The sequence below is a fragment of the Pseudophryne corroboree genome, chromosome 2, assembly GCF_028390025.1.
Source record: "Pseudophryne corroboree isolate aPseCor3 chromosome 2, aPseCor3.hap2, whole genome shotgun sequence".
Lineage (NCBI taxonomy): Eukaryota > Metazoa > Chordata > Amphibia > Anura > Myobatrachidae > Pseudophryne > Pseudophryne corroboree.
In genome coordinates, this window is record NC_086445.1 from 1,024,439,688 (window position 1) to 1,024,460,384 (window position 20,697).

The window sequence follows — 20,697 nt, forward strand, 5'->3', positions numbered from 1 at the left end:
GAAGCTGCTTGTGCATCCTAGCCACATAGTAATGCAAATAAGATGCATTTTCGTAAACAAAAGGCGTCCGACATTTGCAGAGCTGCCAGCTGACTCATGCCAGGCATCTCCTGCAGAACTAGCGGCGGTGCTAGGGGGCACCAGTCAAAATCTTGCCTAGGGCATCATATTGGTTAGGGCCGGCTCTGGCTATTGGGTATGAACTTACATATTAGTTCAATCCTGCGTACACATAAGTTTCTTTGATTTTCATAAAACGGGGATGAGCCTCAATCAAAAATCAACTTACATTAGATTTCTGTCACGCATGCCCATAAAGGTTTCTTTCACTTTTCTTCAGAAGTTTGAGTATCCACACCAAAAGGACTTTGTTAAAAAAAACTTTTTTATTTCTTAAAAAGCTGGATATACAACAACATAGTCCAAAATATCAAGTCCCATAAAAATAGATCATAAAATTCCGCAAGTATATTTTTCAGTGCCCGGATATCACAATGGATTCCTATTGAAGAGAAGGATCTTGGTAACCCTCTGCAGTGGTTAGTTACCTCACACTTCTCTCCGTTTGGTTTCCAGTGAAGCGTCCAGAGCACAGGCGGCACGAATGATCCACAGCAGCACGGCACAAAGCAACGCGTTTCAGAGCTACCTGCTCCTTCGACAAGCTTGACGCCCGCGGTGTCTCGTCTTTACAGCTCTGCCGAGCAGCTACTTTGTCTGATTCGAACATGTTTACTAAGTTCTACAAGTTCGATACTTTGGCCTCTGAGGACCTTCAGTTTGGTCAATCAGTTCTGCAGGAACCTCAGCACTCTCCCACCCGGTTTGGGAGCTTTGGTTCTTCCCCATGGTACTAAATGGAACCCAGGTATCCTCTAGGACGTATGAGAAAATAGGATTTTTATTACCTACCAGTAACTCTTTTTCTCATAGTCCGTAGAGGATACTGGGCGCTCGTCCGGTGCTTCCTTCTTCCTGCACTGTTACTAGGTTAAGTATTGTTGGTTCAGCTGTTGTTCCTGTTTCAAGTTTGGTTAGCGTAGCTTTCTTCTCGTTTGTGTGTGCTGGTTCGGAATCTCGCCACTATCCTTTTATATCCTTCTCTCAAAGTATGTCCGTCTCCTCGGGCACAGTTTCCTAGACTGAGTCTGGTAGGAGGGGCATAGAGGGAGGAGCCAGCCCACACTATCAAGTTCTTAAAGTGCCCATGGGTCCTAGTGGACCAGTCTATACCCCATGTTACTAAATGGAACCCCATTATCCTCTATGGACTACGAGAAAAGGATTTACCGGTAGGTAATTAAAATCCTATTTTTTTTTATTCCCCCCCTCACAGCAAAATAGTAATTGAATACTGCAATATACGGTGACAACACACAATCACTGCCATGAAAGACTAAATATACCTCTTCAGGTAACTTCTGCCACTCGACGCTGGCTCCAATCCTGTCCGCCTCACTGGTTTGGTAGGTACATGGTAGCGCCATACTTCCCCCTCGCGGAGCTTCAGCTATTTTTTTCGGCGTCTGCACAGTGATGGCAGAAATGGCCACAAACGCTGAGGAGAGACAGGAATACCATTACAGAAATGAAGGTAAAAAGGTCCCCAGGTTGCTTGTAAAGCCGGAACAGAGAGTGTTACAGTGTCGTCTGTCCGTCTCCCACCCCACACCACACGGCTGTGGACAACAGCAGGAATCACTACATGTTCATTGGAAAATACTGTGCTGTACATATAATAGGACAGCATTAATAATTGTGTTATGATGATATGGATCATTAAGAGTTAACACAGCCCCTGGTACAAGTCCCGGGGTAAGTTTCCTAAAGCTTCTAAAACAGAGAATTGGTGATGTTGCCCAGTGCAACCAATTGGATGCTGTTTTTCATTTCTCTATTGCCTTTTAGAAAATGATAGACGGCATCTGATTGGTTGCTATAGGCAACATCACCAATTCTCTGTTTTAGAAGCTTTAGTAAATTTACCCCCCATTGTCCGTGATCACAGACAGGTCAGGATTTCTCTCTGTGCTCCTGGCATCCTAATTTAGATTGTAAGCTCAACCAGGCAAGGAAAATGCTTTACATAGTTTAAATAGGATTTAAAAGAATTTAGTTTACATAATTGTTGCATCCAGTCTTGGGGGTGGGGGGAGCGAGGGGGGTAATTATTTGTGTATGGATTATAGCAGGTCACACGCTGAAAGTCCTGGCTTGCTGAATTGTAACAACACTACTCTTATAGTAGCCAGCGGTGAGGGAATAGCAGAGCTGGGAGCCGCTCCCTAAGCGGCACTGCAGTGCCTTCCCTTTTGGGACACCCAGGTTTAGCGCTCTTGCAGGGGTCATAAGAAACCTTCTGGAGCAATTGGAAGGCTTCCAATTAAGTGTCCAGTGGGAACAGTCTGACAACACCAGGCCTCCCCCAGTCAGTCACTGGACCACCAGCTGCAGGTTTACTGCATGTAGTCTTGCCATACTATCCCTTTAAACAGGTGAGGTATAGCAAATCTACAATGTGTAGGTCGAAAGTCATTAGGCAAACTCCATATGGTTGACATTGACAAAAGGTTCACATGAAACTGGGCAACATTTTTTTTTTTTTTTTTTTTGCATTTTTGGGGTTATTGTGGAAAGTTTTTTCATCTGGGACCACAATTTGTAGAAACGAGACCCTTTACCGGCTCACTTCGGGCATGGTGCTTCACACCGCTTGACACAACGTTAATAAAGGTTATGATATGTGACATGGATAGTCAATGATGGGAAAAGTCCAAAAACACACAATATGAAAAAAATTATAATAAATATATATATATATATATATATATATATATATATATACATACATACATACATACACACACACACACACACACCTATCTCATATATATACTAGGTGCTTCATCGCGCCCTACGGGCGCTCTTCACACCGTCGCAAGGGGCTACGCCCCCTTAACCCGTGCATGCCTTTCTGGGGTTTAATATTTGTATTATATGGAGTATTACCTGCATTCCTTTGTTAGTTGTTAAATATTGCACAATGAAAGGGCGTGCGATGGTGAAGGAGGCGCAGCCCCTTGCGACGGCGTGAACAGCACCTGCAGGGCACGATGTACAGAATGTAGCGGGTGTGGGGGGGACTGCGGATGGTGTCTGTAGATGCTGCGGGTGGAGGGAGGCAGAAGTGGGGGTGGGGCCCGGATGGGGAAGGTTCGGGAGGTGCTGCGCGTGGGGGAGGGGCAGAGGAGTGGGGGATGCAGATGGGGGAGGGGTCCGGAGGCACTGAAGGTGGGAGAGGGGCAGGTGTGGGGATGTTGTGGATGGATGAAGGGTTCCGGAGGTGCTGTTGGATGGGAAGGGACGGGAGTGCCGGGGGTTGGGTAGGGGACCGCAGGCACCATGGGTAGGGTAGGGGCAGGTACGGGTGTTGCGGCGGATGGGAAAGGAGGTCCGGAGGTGCTGCAGGTGGTGGAGGGGCAGGTGCGGGGGTGCCATTGGTGGGGGAGGGGTGGGTGAGGGGGGGACCGCTGATGGAGGAGGGTGTCTGCAGATGCTGCGGGTGGAGGGGAGCAGGTGTTGGGGGGAGACATATAAGGGGGGTGAAGGGTGGAAGGGGCCTGGAGGTGCTGTGGGTGGTGAAGGGGTGGAGGAGTGGGAGCCACGGGTGGTGTAGGGGGTCTGGAGGCACAGCATGTGGGGGAGGGGTGGAGTGCCGCATGTGGTGGAGGGGAAGGTGCGGAGGTGTGGTGCATTGGGGAGAGGTCTGGAGGCGCTGCGGGTACTGTACATGCCATAAAAGGTAGTTGGAGGGTATGCAGTAACAGAGCCAGAACAGGGGTGACAGGGTCAGTACAGGGTTGACGGGGCCAGGACAGGGGTGACGGGGCCAGGACAGAAATGATAGGGACAGGATAAGGGTGACAGGGCCAGGATAAGGGTGAAAGGGCCAGGATAAGTGTGGCAGGGCAAGGCCAGGGGTGACAGGGACATGACAGAACACAGGGCACGGGAGAGATTGGTATTAGGGACAAAACAGTGGTGACAGACAGATGTGTCTTACCGGAGTCACTGCTGCTGGCTGCTGCTGTTCCACTCCAACCTGTTGGGATCTGCTGCTGCTGGAGACTTGGCATGGCTGACTCTCTCAGGCTGGAGTCCTGCTTCCTCTGCCCGTCCGCATCCCTCCCCCCCTCCTCAGTCACACACCGCAGACCTCGCGCAGCTGCCGGGCACTGTGGTAAGGTGAGACTGGAAATGACTGGTTAGCCCCCAGGAGATGCTGCGGCTGGAGGGAGGAGGGGGTCATAGCATGCACGTGGCGCGGACCTCACGGCTTCCGGGCACTGTGGTAAGGGGAGCCTGGGAGTGACTGGTTAGCTCCCAGGAGACGCTGCGGCTGGAGGGAGGAGTGGGTCAGAGCCTGCAAGCAGCTCGGATTTCTGCAGCGCTACCCGCCAGCTAAAGTGTGTGAATGAGCTGGGCGCACTCCACTGCGGGTGGCAGCGCTGCAGCTAGCGGTGGGGTTGCCGGGGCTGGAGATAACAGAGGCAGTATGGAACCTGCACAGCGGCAGGTGCCCCACTAAACTGCAGCTAAGAAGCGTGGAGTGTGCCAGAAAGTGACGCTCCTCCGCATCAGAGACCCTGCTGAGTATGCCGATGTGGGGGTCAAGCACGCAGTGAGCCGGTGCCCGTCTGTCTGTATGACATACCCCTCACACACCCCCATACCTCCCAAATGTCCCGATTTTCGCGGGACAGTCCCATTTTTTGGGGTCTGTCCCGCTGTCCCACCCGCGGGTCGCAGTGTCCGGCGGTGGGGGGGGGGGGGGGGGGGGGGCAGTTGGAAAGCTCCTGTACTCGCTGTTCTGCTTAGCAGAGCAGCGGTGAATAGTGGAGACAGAGGGAGAGGGGGCATCAGGGGGTACGGATTAATGGGGGGGTTCCAGCAGCAGAGCCGGATTAAGGTGTGGGGGGGGCAGGGGATACGTACCGTTGGCCCCACAGTTTTAGGGGACCCCCCGGCTGGAGTAGCTCTGTCCCAGCTCAGAAGCTACCCCCCCCCGTCCTGCCAGTAACAGCGGTAGCATTGTGCTACAGTCAGCACACGCTGCTGCATATTGGCAGGTCTGTGGTGTTGCAGGGAGGCAGCAGTTTCCCTGCTTTCTTCTGCCTGTGCGGGTGTGTAGGGGGGGAGCGACCACCTCCTCTGGATTTAGCCCTAGCTGAGGGGCCAAAATCCCATCAAAAAAATAAAAATCGAAATTTGCATAAGGGGGCGTGGCCGCGCGGGCCGCGATTAGGCCACGCCCCCAACCCACAGCAGGCACAGCAATGAGATAGGGCTCGCCTGTCACAAGTGCCCTGGGCCCCCCGACTCATAATCAGCCCCTGGGAGCATGCCAGCAGCTCACAGAGCGCTGGGCATGCTCCCTCACTGACGAAAACGGGGACCCTCCTGTGAAGCCACGCCCCCTTTTCGCCGAGTGTGTTTCCCTCCTTCTGCCTGGATAAAGCTCCTGCAGAAAGCTGGGAGGTCTGCACCCCTGCCTGTGCCATGCCCAATGCCCATGCTATCTGCTTCTGCTCCTAGTCTCCTGTAGATTTGGCCAGATCTCTGTGACTCATTTGAATAACTCCGCCCACTGTTGTAACTCCGCCCAGCGTTAGCAAATTAATCACAAGGTCACAGAATAGGGCTATTATATAGGAGATTATATATATATATATATATATATATATATATATATATATATATATATATATATATATATATATATTACACACACACACACACTGATTCAAAAGTTACAGTACACCCTTTTGTTTCAAAAACTGCAGGAAATGGGAAAACTGAATACTTCAGTAAGGTATGGGTGAGGTGGGCTATCTTTTATGGTATGTACCGAACATGGGCGTCATCTTGAAATCGGCCATCTTGAATCTATGTCAGTTTTTTCAAATTGAAAGGGGGTCGTGTAACATGTCAAACATCAGAATTTGCTGAAAATGTTATTGCTGAAAACAGATTTGAAATAGCATTTATGGTTCAAAAGTTACAAGACTTTTTTGTTGCAGGTAACTGAAGATGGCTTTGACAAAAGGAGAGAATTGAGGTAATTTTGATGTCTGGAGAATGAAGTTTCTGTGTCATAGCTGCAGACTTTAACAACCGGCACCGAGAAAGACCTCCAATTTCACATAACACTATCAGGTGCCTAATTTCCAAATTCCGAGAAACTGGAACTGTGGCTGACAAGTCACGGAGTGGTCGTCCAAAAAGTGCTACTGACGAGACAACCTCAACAATGGTTTTGGCATCCTTTGTGAAGAGCCTACAATGCAGCACGACGCCCACACATTAAATGACTGTCCTTTATGGAGAACAGTTCAGCCTGTAATTCCAACAAAAAAAAGTGTTTTAACGTTTGAACCATAACTGCTATTTCAAATCTGTTTGCAGCAACAAAACTGACTTAGATTCAAGATGGCCGATTTCAAGATGGCACCCATGTTCGGTACACACCCTAAAATATAGCCCACCACACCCATACCTTACCGGGTTTTCCCATTTAATGCAGTTTTTGAAACAAAAGAGAGTGTACTGCAACTTTTGAATCACTGTATCTATTGACCCTGCCGACCTTTTGTCTATGTCGACCTTTCATAGGTCGGCTTTTTGTCCATGCTGACTTTTGTCAATGTCGATCATATGGTGTCGCCCTATTGACTGTCTACCTAGACATGGTAGATCTATAGACCGTTCCCTTTTAAAACTGGCTGACGTCAAGCCTGCATTTCACCTGGTTTTAAAGGAGCTAGAGAACCTGTGTAATCTAGTAGGGGCTCCTAAAAGACAAAGCCCCCAACTCCGACACACGTCTAGCAGAAGCTAAGGCCAACAAAGTGACAACCTTCCACGTGAGAAACTTGACCTCAACCTCCTGTAGAGGTTCGAACCAATCTGATTGGAGGACCTAACACCACGTGAAAATCCCAGGGCGCCGTAGGTGGCACAAAGGGGGGATGGATGTGCAGAACCCCTTTCAGGAAAGTCTGAACCTCAGGGAGGTAAGCCAATTGTTTCTGGAAGAACATGGACAAGGCCGAAATCTGGACCTTTACGGATCCAACCTCAGGCCCATATCCACACCTGCTTGCAGGAAGAGGAGAAACCGGCCCAGTTGAAGCTCCACCGTAGGAAACTTCTTGGACTCGCAACAAGATACATATTTTTTCCAAATACGATGGTAATGTTTAGACGTTACTCCTTTCCTAGCCTGCATCAGGGTAGGAATAACCATGTTCAGAATGCCCTTCCGAGCTAATATCTGGCGTTCAACCTCCATGCCACCAAACATAGCCGCGGTAAGTCTTGATAAGCGAACGGCCCCTGTTGCAGAAGGTCCTCGCGAAGAGGAAGAGGCCATGGATCTTCCAGCAGTAAGTCCAGAAGATCTGCGTACCAAGCTCGCCTTGGCCAGTCCAGAGCAATGAGAATTGCCTGAACCTTTGTTCTCTTTATGAGTTTTAGAATGCTTGGAATGAGTGGAAGTGGAGGGAACACATACACTGACTTGAACATGGAGTTACCAGGGTATCCACCACCACTGCTTGTGGGTCTCTCGACCTGGAACAGTACCTCCGAATTTTCTTGAGACGCGAGGCCATCATGTCTATTTGAGGCACGTCCCTATGACTGGTCACGTCCGTGAACACCTCCGGATGAAGGCCCCATTCTCCTGGATGGAGATCGTGTCTGCTGAGGAAATCCGCTTCCCAGTTGTCCACTCCTGGAAGGAAGATTGCCGACAGCACCAATGAGTGCCTTTCTGCCCAGAGGAGGATTCTTGTCACCTCTGACATTGCAGCTCTGCTCTTTGTTCCTCCCTGTCGGTTTATGTATGCCACCATCATTACATTGTCTGACTGAACTCGAATGGCCCGATCTTGTAGAAGATGTGCCGCCTGGAGAAGACCGTTGTACATGGCTCTTAGTTCCAGAATGTTTATTGGAAGAACGGCTTCCAGAGCTGACCATCTTCCTTGGAAGGTCTCCCCTTGGGTGACCGCTCCCCAACCTCTGAGACTTGCATCCGTGGTTAGGAGGATCCAGTCCTGAACTCCAAACCTGCAGCCCTCTAGAAGGGGAGTCATTTACAGCCACCAGAGGAGCGAAATCCTTGCCCTTGGTGAGAGACGTATTCTCAGGTGCATGTGCAGATGAGATCCTGACCATTTGTCTAGGAGATCCAGCTGGAAGGGTCATGCATGGAATCTTCCGTACAGTAGAGCCTCGTAGGAGGCAACCATCTTCCCCAGAAGTCGAACGCACTGATGAACCGATACCCGGGCAGGCTTAAAGACATCCCGGACCATTGATTGTATCACCAACGCTTTCTCCTCTGGGAGTAATAGCCTCTGCACTTCTGTGTCTAGGATCATCCCCAGGATGGACAATCTCCTTGTTGGTTCCAAATGGAACTTTGGAAGGTTCAGGAATCAGGATCCAACCGTGATCCCTGAGCAGTCGAGTCGTGAGTGAGAGCAATGGACTGCCACAACTTCTCCCTGGACACCGTCTTTATCAGCAGATCGTCCAGGTATGGAATTATGTTCACTCCCTGCTTGTGGAGGAGAACCATCATCTCTGCCATCACCTTGGTGAACACCCTCAATGCGTGGAGAGGCCAAATGGTAGTTCCTGGGACTAATAGTGACTAACCATGCGAATCGGAGATAAGACTGATGTGGCGGCCAAATCGGTACGCATCCTTGATATCCAGGGATACCAGAAACTCACCCTCCTCCAGACCTGAGATCACTGCTCTCAGAGATTCCATTTTGAATTTGAACTCCCTTAGATAGGGGTTTGATGATTTCAAATTCAAAATTGGCCTGACCGAACCATCCGGTTTCGGTACCACGAAAAGGTTCGAATAGTAACCCTTGTTGTGCATATGAGGTGGAACTGGGACAATGACCTGTGACCCTTCCAATTTTTGGATGGCTTCCAGTAGGATAGCCCTGTCTGCCAGCAAAGCTGGTAAGCCCGATTTTAAGAAACGGTGAGGTGGGAGCTATTGAAATTCCAGCCTGTACCCCTGGGACACAATATCTTGCACCCAGGGGTCGAGGCCCGACGCCACCCAAACGTGACAACCTTCTGAGCCTCGCCCACACCAGTCCTTCCTCCAGGCCATGCGGTCCACTGTCATACTGAGGATTTTAAAAAAGGTACCAGAAGCAGGCTTCTGGTCCTGGGAGCCTGCAGTAGCAGGCTTTTTGGATTTTGACCACCCTCCTCTAAAGAAGGTGTTATGCGGTTTGCTCTTTGAAAGTACTGTGACGAAGCTGAAGAAAAGGGTTTCTTCGTAGCAGGCGCAGCAGAAGGAAGAAAAGGTGACTTGCCCGCAGTTGCCGTGGATATCCACGCATCTAGCGCTTCACCAAATAGAGCCTGACCTGTGTAGGGTATGTTCTCCACGCCTTTCTTGGATTCCATGTCGGCAGACCATTGGCGCAGCCAGAGTCCTCTACGAGCTAAGACAGACATGGAAGATATCCCGGCAGCCATCGAACCCAGGTCTTTCATGGATTCCACCGTAAATCAAACAGAATCCTGTATGTTACACAAGAACAATTCCACCTCACTTTTATCTATTGTATCCAATTCCTCAAGTAATGAGCCAGACCACTTTACTATAGCTTTAGAGATCTATGCACAGGCAATAGTAGGCCGTAATATCGCCCCCGAAGCCGTGTATATGGATTTGAGCGTAGTGTCAATTTTGCGATCAGCCGGTTCTTTCAACACGGCAGATCCCGCGACAGGTAAAACCACCTTTTTTGACAGTCTGGACACAGATGCATCAACTATGGGTGGGTTTTCCCACTTCTTTCTATCCTCCTCAGGGAAGGGAAAAGCAACCAGAACCTTTCTTGGGATCTGGAATTTTTTCTCTGGGTTTTCCCAGGATTTTCCAAATATAGCATTCAACTCTTTAGACGCAGGAAAGGTTAGCGAGGCTCTCTTATTATCCGTGAAGTAAGCCTCCTCAACCTGTTCAGGTATTGCGTCAGCAATATTTAACACATCTCTAACGGCTTCAGTCCCCATCACAGTCTACCGTGTCAGTCAGTATCTTTGTCGTCTTGCATAATCTGGGCAAGAGCATGTTTTTGAGAGTGAGTGCCAGGGTGCCCTGAAGGTGCCGACCTGGACCAAACAGCCAGCGTTTTGTAAAACCCGAGTTGCAGTTTAATTCTGTGCTACCCTAGTAGAAATCTGAGAAATCACTCTTAGCAGAGGTTAACCATTCAGGTTCTCTTATTGGAATCTGTGCTAAACCAGAGCAATCCTAATTACATGGAATGGGATCCTTCTGAGAGGACATATCCTCTGCAGCATATGACACAGAATCCCTAGACATGTGTGTGTGTGGCGCAGCACACCACACACACACACACACACACACACACACACACACACACACACGGAAATGGCAGACAGAGTTTCCCCCCTAACAAAGCCAAGAGACACAGAGTTTGGAGCCAACCCACACACAGCACTTTAGGAGATAAAGGACATCCTTTACCAGCGCCAGCTGTGTACCTTAATAGGTTACACAAACTATTGCACAGCCTCCACCCCCTTCTACAACCCCCTGGTACCGTACAGATAGCTGGAGTTGATGTGGAGGGACAGCTCTTTCCTGTCAGCGTCTCTGCATGCAGGAAAGATTGCGCTGAACGCTGCTGGGACCGCTCTGAGGAGAAGCTCTGCCCCCTTTTCTGGCGGTGGTTCCCGCTCTGTTTGAATTTTATACTGGCCTGAGGAATTGTGCTGGCGGTGATCTGGGGTCCCCGACAGGCTTGCCGACCAGTGTAGGCGCTGGCTCAGGGCGCCCCTCACAGCGCCGCTGAGCCCTGGAGCGCAGTTAGTACTGCACTCAGGGCCCGGCGCTGACCGCTCAGCAAGGTCCTTCAAAGCAGGGAGGCGCTGGGTCGGAGAGGCGCTCTCCCCGCCCTGCGACCTTACTGACAGGCAGTAGCGGTGCTGGCAGCAGGAAGAGCGGCTCCCCCTCCCTGCCTCCTCACTGACGGAACGCCACTGTCCTGCCTGTTGCTGCCAGCACCTATCACAGGCAGCAGCACGAAGAGAAGAGAACTTAATTAGTATGCGCCTGGCCACCCAGAAAGACCAATCACAATCAGGGCCACAATTCCTATAAGAAAAGAAAAAATTAACAGGTCGCGCACCCCCGCCCCCCCCCCCCCCCCCCAGTTGCTACCTTGTCCACTTAGTCCAGCCTGTTGGTCCCGCCTCCTCTTCCGACGTCACTATGTCATTATGTGCGCTGCACCTCTCCTTCCCTGCCTCTTTCTGCCGCCGAGGAGCAGATAGTGTACAGAGGGCAGGGCAAAAGAGTGAACAGGGCTCGTTTGCAGCTGAGATGTGCTGGCAGAGGGAGTCCAGCAGCCACAGCCAGCCTCTAAACACGGCAGGAGCTAGGACCCAGCAACTGCAGCACAGGAGATTGGACCAATCAGAGACTGCTCTCCGAAGTTCATTTCATAGTGGGGAAAACTGAAAAGCATGGCCTCAGCAGGAGGAGGACCTCCATCCCTAACAGTAGCAGCCAGAGGTACGAGTCCAGCTAGTATTAAAAGGGATCTGGGTGCTTAGAGGAATAAAGAACATTTTCCCTGGAGCTGTGTGAGGTGGTCAGCCTCACTAGTGATCAGAAAGTGTCTAAACACTGGTGTCTCCCTCCCCCACTCACTGCCCCTGCTCTCTGTGTCTCTCTGGTCTGTCTTTCTATTTATCCATGGTGTCCAGGGACGGATATAGACTTTTCTTTAGGGGGGGCGGTTTACTGTTTCATCTTAACTCCTCCCTCTACAGTCCCAACTCCTCCCATCTGCAATCTTAACTCCTCCTCTCTCAATTCTGACTGAACTTTTTGAGTGAGACTGAGATAGAGCTTTGTGATTGTTCTATGTACATGTGACTGTGCTATGGGGTAATTGTATTTATCAGCCTTAGTACCCACACACCAGCAAGTGAGGGGCAAATGCTCTGTAACCCTTGCTCCTCTGTGCTGCTGTGGAATAAGCTGCAGCCGATCGTTCTGCCTTGGGCTCTCCTAGGAGAGCTCTCTTCTGCTCAAAAGTGGGTGTGGCTATGACTGTGTTAGGGGGGCTATGTGGCTATGACTGTGTTGGGGGGGGGGGTGCCCCCCCCCCCCCCCAGATCCGGCCCTGCTGGTGTCTCCCTCTCTCTGTCCCTGATCTGTCGCTCTGTGCCCCAGGTCTTTCCCTGCTGCTGCTGGTCCCCGCCCGATGTCTCCCTCACTCACTGCCTCTGGTCTCTCTCTCTACCTCTCTAAGCCAATGGTCTTCCCCTCTCTTTCTGCCCCTGGACTGTCTTTCACACTCTGCCCCTGGTCTGTGTGTCCCTCTCTCTATCTGCTCCTGCTCTCCCTCCCTCTCTCTCTGCTCCAAGGGGGTCATTCCGACCCATTCGCACGCAGCGGTTTATTGCTGCAGTGCGAACAGGTACGGAATGCGCATGCGCGGCAGCCGCAGTGCACGACGTTGCCCGGCGACAGGGGTCGCCAGGTTACGTCAAGAAGAACAAACAAAACGGTCACAGAGCCAACCGCAAGAAGATTAACAGGAAGAAGGCGGTCCTGGGCAGCACCGAAGAGTTTCCAGCCGTTTTCGGGGAGTGGATTTGAAAACGCAGGCGTGTTCAGGAGAACGGAGGGCGGATGTCTGACATCAAAACCGGGACCTGCATCGCTGAGATCGTCGCACAGGGTAAGTATGTCCAGGGCTGGGCTAGTTTTACTTGAAATTTTTTTTAGCTTAGCAGTGCTGCACAAGCGATCGCAGCCCTGCCAAGCTAAAATACACTCCCCCATAGGCGTGGACTAGTTGATCGCAGCATCAGCAAAAAGTTGCTGGCTGTGATCAACTCGGAATAACCACCTTAGTCTCTGTGTCACTCTCACTTTGGTCTGTCTCTCTGTCTCCTTGGTATCTCTGTCTGTCCTTGACCTGTGTCTCTCGCCCCCCCCCCCCCCCATCTCTCTCTCCCCTTCTCTTTCAGTGCATGGTCTCTCCCTCCAAGCCTCTGGTCTTACCCACTCTTTCTGCCCCTGGTCTGTCACCCTTTTCTCTCTCCCTCTCTGTCATTGTAGTAAATAATCTAAATTAATAATTTGAATATAATCTATATATATCTATATCTATATCTATATCTATATATATATATTTCTCTGACGTCCTAGTGGATGCTGGGAACTCCGTAAGGACCATGGGGAATAGACGGGCTCCGCAGGAGACTGGGCACTCTTAAAAGAAAGATTAGGTACTATATCTGGTGTGCACTGGCTCCTCCCTCTATGCCCCTCCTCCAGACCTCAGTTAGAATCTGTGCCCGGCCAGAGCTGGATGCACCTAGTGGGCTCTCCTGAGCTCACTAGAAAATAAAGTATTTGTTAGGTTTTTTATTTTCAGTGAGATCTGCTGGCAACAGACTCACTGCTACGAGGGACTGAGGGGAGAGAAGCAAACCTACCTGCTTGCAGCTAGCTTGTGCTTCTAAGGCTACTGGACACCATTAGCTCCAGAGGGATCGAACACAGGGCCCGACCTCGATCGTCCGTTCCCGGAGCCGCGCCGCCGTCCCCCTTGCAGAGCCAGAAGACGGAAGATAAAGATGAAAAACGGCGGCTGAAGACTCCTGTCTTCATTAAGGTAGCGCACAGCACTGCAGCTGTGCGCCATTGCTCCCATAGCACACCACACACTCCGGTCACTGTTGGGTGCAGGGCGCTGGGGGGGGGGGGCGCCCTGGGCAGCAATTAGTTTACCTTTATGGCACAAATAGAACATAATACAGTGTATAACACTATATATGTGCAAAAAACCCCGCCATTAACATTATAAAAAGCGGGAGAAGCCCGCCGCTGAGGGGGCGGGGCTATCTTCCTCAGCACAGCCAGCGCCATTTTCTCTTCACAGCTCCGCTGGAAGGACACTCCCCAGGCTCTCCCCTGCAGTATCCAGTACGACAAGGGTAAAAAAGAGAGGGGGGGCACATAAATTTAGGCGCAATTTATATTAATAAGCAGCTATTGGGAAAAATCACTCAGTATAGTGAAAATCCCTGTGTTATATAGCGCTGTGGTGTGTGCTGGCATACTCTCTCTCTGTCTCCCCAAAGGACTTTGTGGGGTCCTGTCCTCAGTCAGAGCATTCCCTGTGTGTGTGCGGTGTGTCGGTACGGCTATGTCGACATGTTTGATGAGGAGGGCTACGTGGAGGCGGAGCAGGAGCCGATAAGTGTGATGTCGCCCCCTACGGGGCCGACACCGGAGTGGATGGATATGTGGAAGGTATTAACCGACAGTGTCAACTCTTTACATAAAAGGTTTGATGACGTAACAGCCTTGGGACAGCCGGCATCTCAGCCCGCGCCTGCCCAGGCGTCTCAGAGGCCATCAGGGGCTCAAAAACGCCCGCTAGCTCAGATGGCAGACACAGATGTCGACACGGAGTCTGACTCCAGTTTAGACGAGGATGAGACAAATGTACAGTCCACAAGGGCCATCCGATGCATGATTACGGCAATGAAAAATGTGTTGCACATTTCTGACATTAACCCGGTTACCACTAAAAAGGGTATTATGTTTGGGGAGAAAAAGCAGCCAGTGACTTTTCCCCCATCTGATGAATTAAATGAAGTGTGTGAAGAAGCGTGGTGTTCCCCTGATAAGAAACTAGTGATTTCTAAGAGGTTACTGATGGCGTACCCTTTCCCGCCAACGGATAGGTTACGCTGGGAGACATCCCCTAGGGTGGACAAGGCGCTCACACGATTATCTAAAAGGGTGGCACTGCCGTCTCAGGATACGGCCGCCCTAAAGGAGCCTGCAGATAGAAAGCAGGAGGCTATCCTGAAGTCTGTATATACACACTCAGGTACTATACTGAGACCTGCTATTGCTTCAGCATGGATGTGTAGTGCTGCAGCAGCATGGTCTGATACCCTGTCAGACAACATTGATACCCTCGACAGGGATGCTATTTTGCCAACCATAGAGCATATAAAGGACGTCGTCTTGTATATGAGGGATGCACAGAGGGACATTTGCCGGCTGGCATCTAGAATTAATGCAATGTCCATTTCTGCCAGGAGAGTATTATGGACTCGGCAGTGGACAGGTGATGCTGATTCTAAAAGGCACATGGAGGTTTTGCCTTATGAGGGTGAGGAATTGTTTGGGGACGGTCTCTCGGACCTCGTATCCACAGCAACAGCTGGGAAGTCGACTTTTTTACCTCAGGTTCCCTCACAGCCTAAGAAAGCACCGTATTATCAAGTACAGTCCTTTCGGCCTCAGAAAGGCAAGCGGGTCAGAGGCGCATCCTTTCTGCCCAGAGGCAGGGGTAGAGGGAAAAAGCTGCACCATACAGCCAGTTCCCAAGAACAAAAATCCTCCCCTGCTTCCACTAAGTCCACCGCATGACGCTGGGGCTCCACAGGTGGAGCCAGGTGCGGTGGGGGCGCGTCTCCGGAACTTCAGCGACCAGTGGGTTCGCTCACAGGTGGATCTCTGGGTTCTACAAGTGGTATCTCAGGGATACATATGCTGGAGTTCGAGGCGACTCCCCCTCGCAGTTGCCTCAAATCAGCCTTGCCAGCGGCTCCCAGGGAAAGGGAGGTAGTGCTGGCGGCTATTCACAAGCTGTACCTTCAGCAGGTGATAATCAAGGTTCCCCTCCTTCAACAGGGACGGGGTTACTATTCCACTATGTTTGTGGTACCGAAACCAGACGGTTCGGTGAGACCCATTCTAAATTTAAAATCCTTGAACACTTATGTAAGGAAGTTCAAGTTCAAAATGGAATCGCTCAGGGCGGTTATTGCAAGCCTGGAAGAGGGGGATTTTATGGTGTCGCTGGACATCAAGGACGCTTATCTGCATGTCCCCATTTACCCACCTCACCAGGAGTACCTCAGGTTTGTGGTACAGGACTGTCATTACCAATTCCAGACGTTGCCGTTTGGTCTGTCCACGGCACCGAGGGTATTTACCAAGGTAATGGCCGAAATGATGATACTCCTTCGGAAGAAGGGAGTTATAATTATCCCGTACTTGGACGACCTCCTTATAAAGGCGAGGTCCAGAGAGCAGTCAGCGTAGCACTTTCTCGGGAAGTGTTGCAACAGCATGGCTGGATTCTGAATATCCCAAAGTCGCAGCTGATTCCTGCGACGCGTCTGCTCTTCCTGCCCCTGCTTCAAAACCACAAAAAAAATATTGCGCCAGGTCAAGGGACCCTCAGGCGATAGCTGTGGACGCACTAGTGACACCGTGGGTGTACCAGTCGGTTTATGTGTTCCCTCCTCTTCCTCTCATACCCAAGGTACTGAGGATAGTAAAAAAGAGAGGAGTAAGAACTATACTCATCGTTCCGGATTGGCCAAGAAGAACTTGGTACCCAGAACTACAAGAAAGGATCTCAGAGGTCCATGGCCTTTGCCTCTCAGACAGGACCTGTTACAGCAGGGGCCCTGTCTGTTCCAAGACTTACCGCGGCTGCGTTTGACGGCATGGCGGTTGAACGCCGGATCCTAACGGAAAAGGGCATTCCAGATGAAGCGATTCCTACGCTGATAAAGGCTAGGAAAGACGTGACAGCACAACATTATCACCGTATATGGCGAAAATATGTTGCTTGGTGTGAGGCCAGGAAGGCCCCTACAGAGGAATTCCAGCTGGGTCGATTCCTGCACTTCCTACAGTCAGGAGTGACTATGGGCCTAAAATTAGGATCCATAAAGGTCCAGATTTCGGCCCTATCTATTTTCTTTAAAAAAGAACTGGCTTCACAGCCTGAAGTTCAGACGTTTGTTAAGGGAGTGCTGCATATTCAGCCCCCTTTGGTGCCTCCAGTGGCACCTTGGGATCTTAACGTTGTGTTGGATTTCCTAAAATCCCACTGGTTTGAGCCACTTAAGACCGTGGAGCTAAAATATCTCACGTGGAAAGTGGTCATGCTATTGGCCTTAGCTTCGGCTAGGCGTGTGTCAGAATTGGCGGCTTTGTCGTGTAAAAGCCCATATCTGATCTTCCATATGGACAGGGCAGAATTGAGGACTCGTCCCCAATTTCTCCCTAAGGTGGTATCAGCGTTTCATTTGAACCAACCTATTGTGGTGCCTGCGGCTACTAGGGACTTGGAGGACTCCAAGTTACTAGATGTAGTCAGGGCTTTGAAAATCTATGTATCCAGGACGGCTGGAGTCAGGAAAACTGACTCGCTGTTTATCCTGCATGCGCCCAACAAGCTGGGTGCTCCTGCTTCAAAGCAAACTATTGCGCGCTGGATCTGTAACACGATTCAGCAAGCTCATTCTGCGGCAGGATTGCAGCATCCTAAATCGGTAAAAGCCCATTCCACAAGGAAGGTGGGCTCTTCTTGGGCGGCTGCCCGAGGGGTCTCGGCTTTACAGCTTTGCCGAGCTGCTACTTGGTCGGGTTCAAACACATTTGCTAAGTTCTACAAGTTTGATACCCTGGCTGATGAGGACCTTGCCTTTGCTCATTCGGTGCTGCAGAGTCATCCGCACTCTCCCGTCCGTTTGGGAGCTTTGGTATAATCCCCATGGTCCTTACGAAGTTCCCAGCATCCACTAGGACGTCAGAGAAAATAAGAATTTACTCACCGGTAATTCTATTTCTCGTAGTCCGTAGTGGATGCTGGGCGCCCGTCCAAAGTGCGGACTCTCTGCAATACATGTATATAGTTATTGCTTAACTAAAGGGTTATTGTTATGAGCCATCTGTTACTGAGGCTCAGTTGTTGTTCATACTGTTAACTGGGTATAGTTATCACAAGTTGTACAGTGTGATTGGTGTGGCTGGTATGAGTCTTACCCTGGATTCCAAATCCTTTCCTAGTAATGTCAGCTCTTCCGGGCACAGTTTCCCTAACTGAGGTCTGGAGGAGGGGCATAGAGGGAGGAGCCAGTGCACACCAGATATAGTACCTAATCTTTCTTTTAAGAGTGCCCAGTCTCCTGCATCTATTCCCCATGGTCCTTACGGAGTTCCCAGCATCCACTACGGACTACGAGAAATAGAATTACCGGTGAGTAAATTCTATATCTATATCTATCTATATATATATATCTATCTATATATATATATCTATATATATCTATATATATATATATCTATATCTATATCTATATATATATAATCTGTGACTCTGTGCCCGTAACGCTGGGTGGAGTCACAGAGCTGGGCGGAGTCAACTGCATCTGCTGCAGGGAGCTACCCCATACCCAGCAGCAGTCAGGTGCAAGACCCTACCTTACAGTATAGGAGGTGAGGATGGCCACTAGCTGCCGGCTGCTGTGCCTGTCCTCCCCCCCCCCCCCCCCCAATCACCTGTGACAGCGGGCTGTGTGCTGTGCAGTGCGGGTCCCGAAAAGGGGGCGGGGCTACGGCGTCACGAAGGGGAGGAGCTACACGGACTAGAGGGGCGGAGCTACACGGGACCAGACAGCTGAACAGTGTTGGAATCAGCATTGCAGTGACGGCCAGCCAGACTTGGTAAGCGGAGGGTGAGAGAGAAGTGTGTGTGTGTGTGTGTGTGTGTGTGTGTGTGTGTGTGTGTGTGTGTGTGTGTGTGTGTGTGTGTGTGTGCGTGCGCACTTTATGGACGCCACTGCTGGGGGGGCCATTACATGCAAGGACGCTACTAATATAGGGGGGGCATTACGTATAAGGACGCTACTAATATAGGGGGGGCATTACGTATAAGGACGCTACTACTATAGGGGGGGCATTACGTATAAGGACGCTACTAATATAGGGGGGCATTACGTATAAGGACGCTACTACTATAGGGGGGCATTACGTATAAGGACGCTACTACTATAGGGGGGGCATTACGTATAAGGACGCTACTACTATAGGGGGGGCATTACGTATAAGGACGCTACTACTATGGGGGGGCATTACGTATAAGGACGCTACTACTATGGGGGGGCATTACGTATAAGGACGCTACTACTATAAGGGGGCATTACGTATAAGGAGGCTACTAATACTGGGGGGCATTACATATAAGGACGCTACTACTGGGAGGGCATTACATGTAAGGATGCTACTACTACTGGGGGGGCATTATGTATAAGGACGGTACTACTACTGGGGGCACATTATGTATAAGGATGCTACTACTACAGGGGTGGCATTACGTATAAGGACGCTACTATTACTTTTGGGAGGCATTACATATAACTGCTACTACTACTGGGGGGCATTACGTATAAGGACGCTACTACTACGGGTGGGGCATTACGTATAAGGATGCTACTATTACTGTTGGGAGGCATTACATATAACTGCTACTACTACTGGGGGGGCATTACGTATAAGGACGCTACTACTACTGGGGGGCATTACGTATAAGGACGCTACTACTACTGGGGGGCATTACGTATAAGGACGCTACTACTACGGGTGGGGCATTACGTATAAGGATGCTACTATTACTGTTGGGGAGCATTACATATAACTGCTACTACTACGGGTGGGGCATTACGTATAAGGATGCTACTATTACTGTTGGGGAGCATTACATATAACTGCTACTACTACGGGTGGGGCATTACGTATAAGGATGCTACTATTCCTATTGGGGAGCATTACATATAACTGCTACTACTACTGGGGGGGCATTATGTATAAGGACACTACTACTATTGGGGGGGCATTACGTATATGGACGCTACTACTACGGGTGGGGCATTACGTATAAGGACGCTACTACTACGGGTGGGGCATTACGTATAAGATGAATAAGATTGTGCTACATTGTGGCGTAATTTTAAATGGGGGTACTATTGTGTGGCCATGCCCCTTAGTTGTGAGACCACACCACTTTTCCCGATGCACAACAAAGGAATATGGGAGGGCGCAAAATTCATAGTTTGCAGGGGGGCGCCGAACACCCTAGCACCGGCACAGGCCACCAGTAGCAAAAGTACACCACGGCCACTGACACTATCTGCAGGGAGGGGAACAGCGCTGATATGGAGGGTACTTGCAGGCAGCGAGTCGCCGCCCGCAGCGCCTCTCCCACCTACACACCATACCTGCCGCCTGACACCCACACCCCAGGGAGAGGGCTCTAGCTCAGGCACCGCTAGATCAACATCTGCAGCATACACACAAGGGCTGCCATGCTCAGCGGCAAGCGGTGCGGAGCATGTGCAGCGGGACAGCGCCAGGACGGGACACGCACTAATCAACATTGCTGCTGGGCCGGAGCTCCCTCCGTCTGCAGCCTAAGGACGCGCGCCGCACCTCTCCAGGGAAACACCATGCCTGCCCGCCCACAGGGCTCCGGACGCTTACCTATGCTCCGCGATCACAGCAGCTGACGCTGCCATGCAGGATGGAGGAATGACGCCCGTCAGACGGGGCGGACAGTGTGCGGCGGAACGGGGCCAGGAAGGAATGCTGGCCACGACCCATTGCTGCTGGGTCTGAGTTCCCTCCCTCTGCAGTCACCATCTCAGAGCAGCAGCCTGGAGGTTAGTGGCCACCACGACCCGCACATCCTTACCTCACACATACCTCACATATACCTCACATACCTC

At 50.7% G+C, this 20,697-nt stretch overlaps 1 protein-coding gene across 3 annotated transcripts in view; it reads right to left on the minus strand.

Moving 5' to 3' along the window:
- Positions 1 to 20,697, minus strand: part of GPA33 (glycoprotein A33) — a 99,423-nt gene that overhangs the window by 15,420 nt on the left and 63,306 nt on the right. For all 3 annotated transcript variants that reach the window (XM_063956736.1, XM_063956735.1, XM_063956737.1), the window contains exon 2: positions 1,407 to 1,558. In XM_063956736.1, the coding sequence (XP_063812806.1) occupies positions 1,407 to 1,558 (152 nt within the window). The remainder of the gene's footprint in view (positions 1 to 1,406; positions 1,559 to 20,697) is intronic.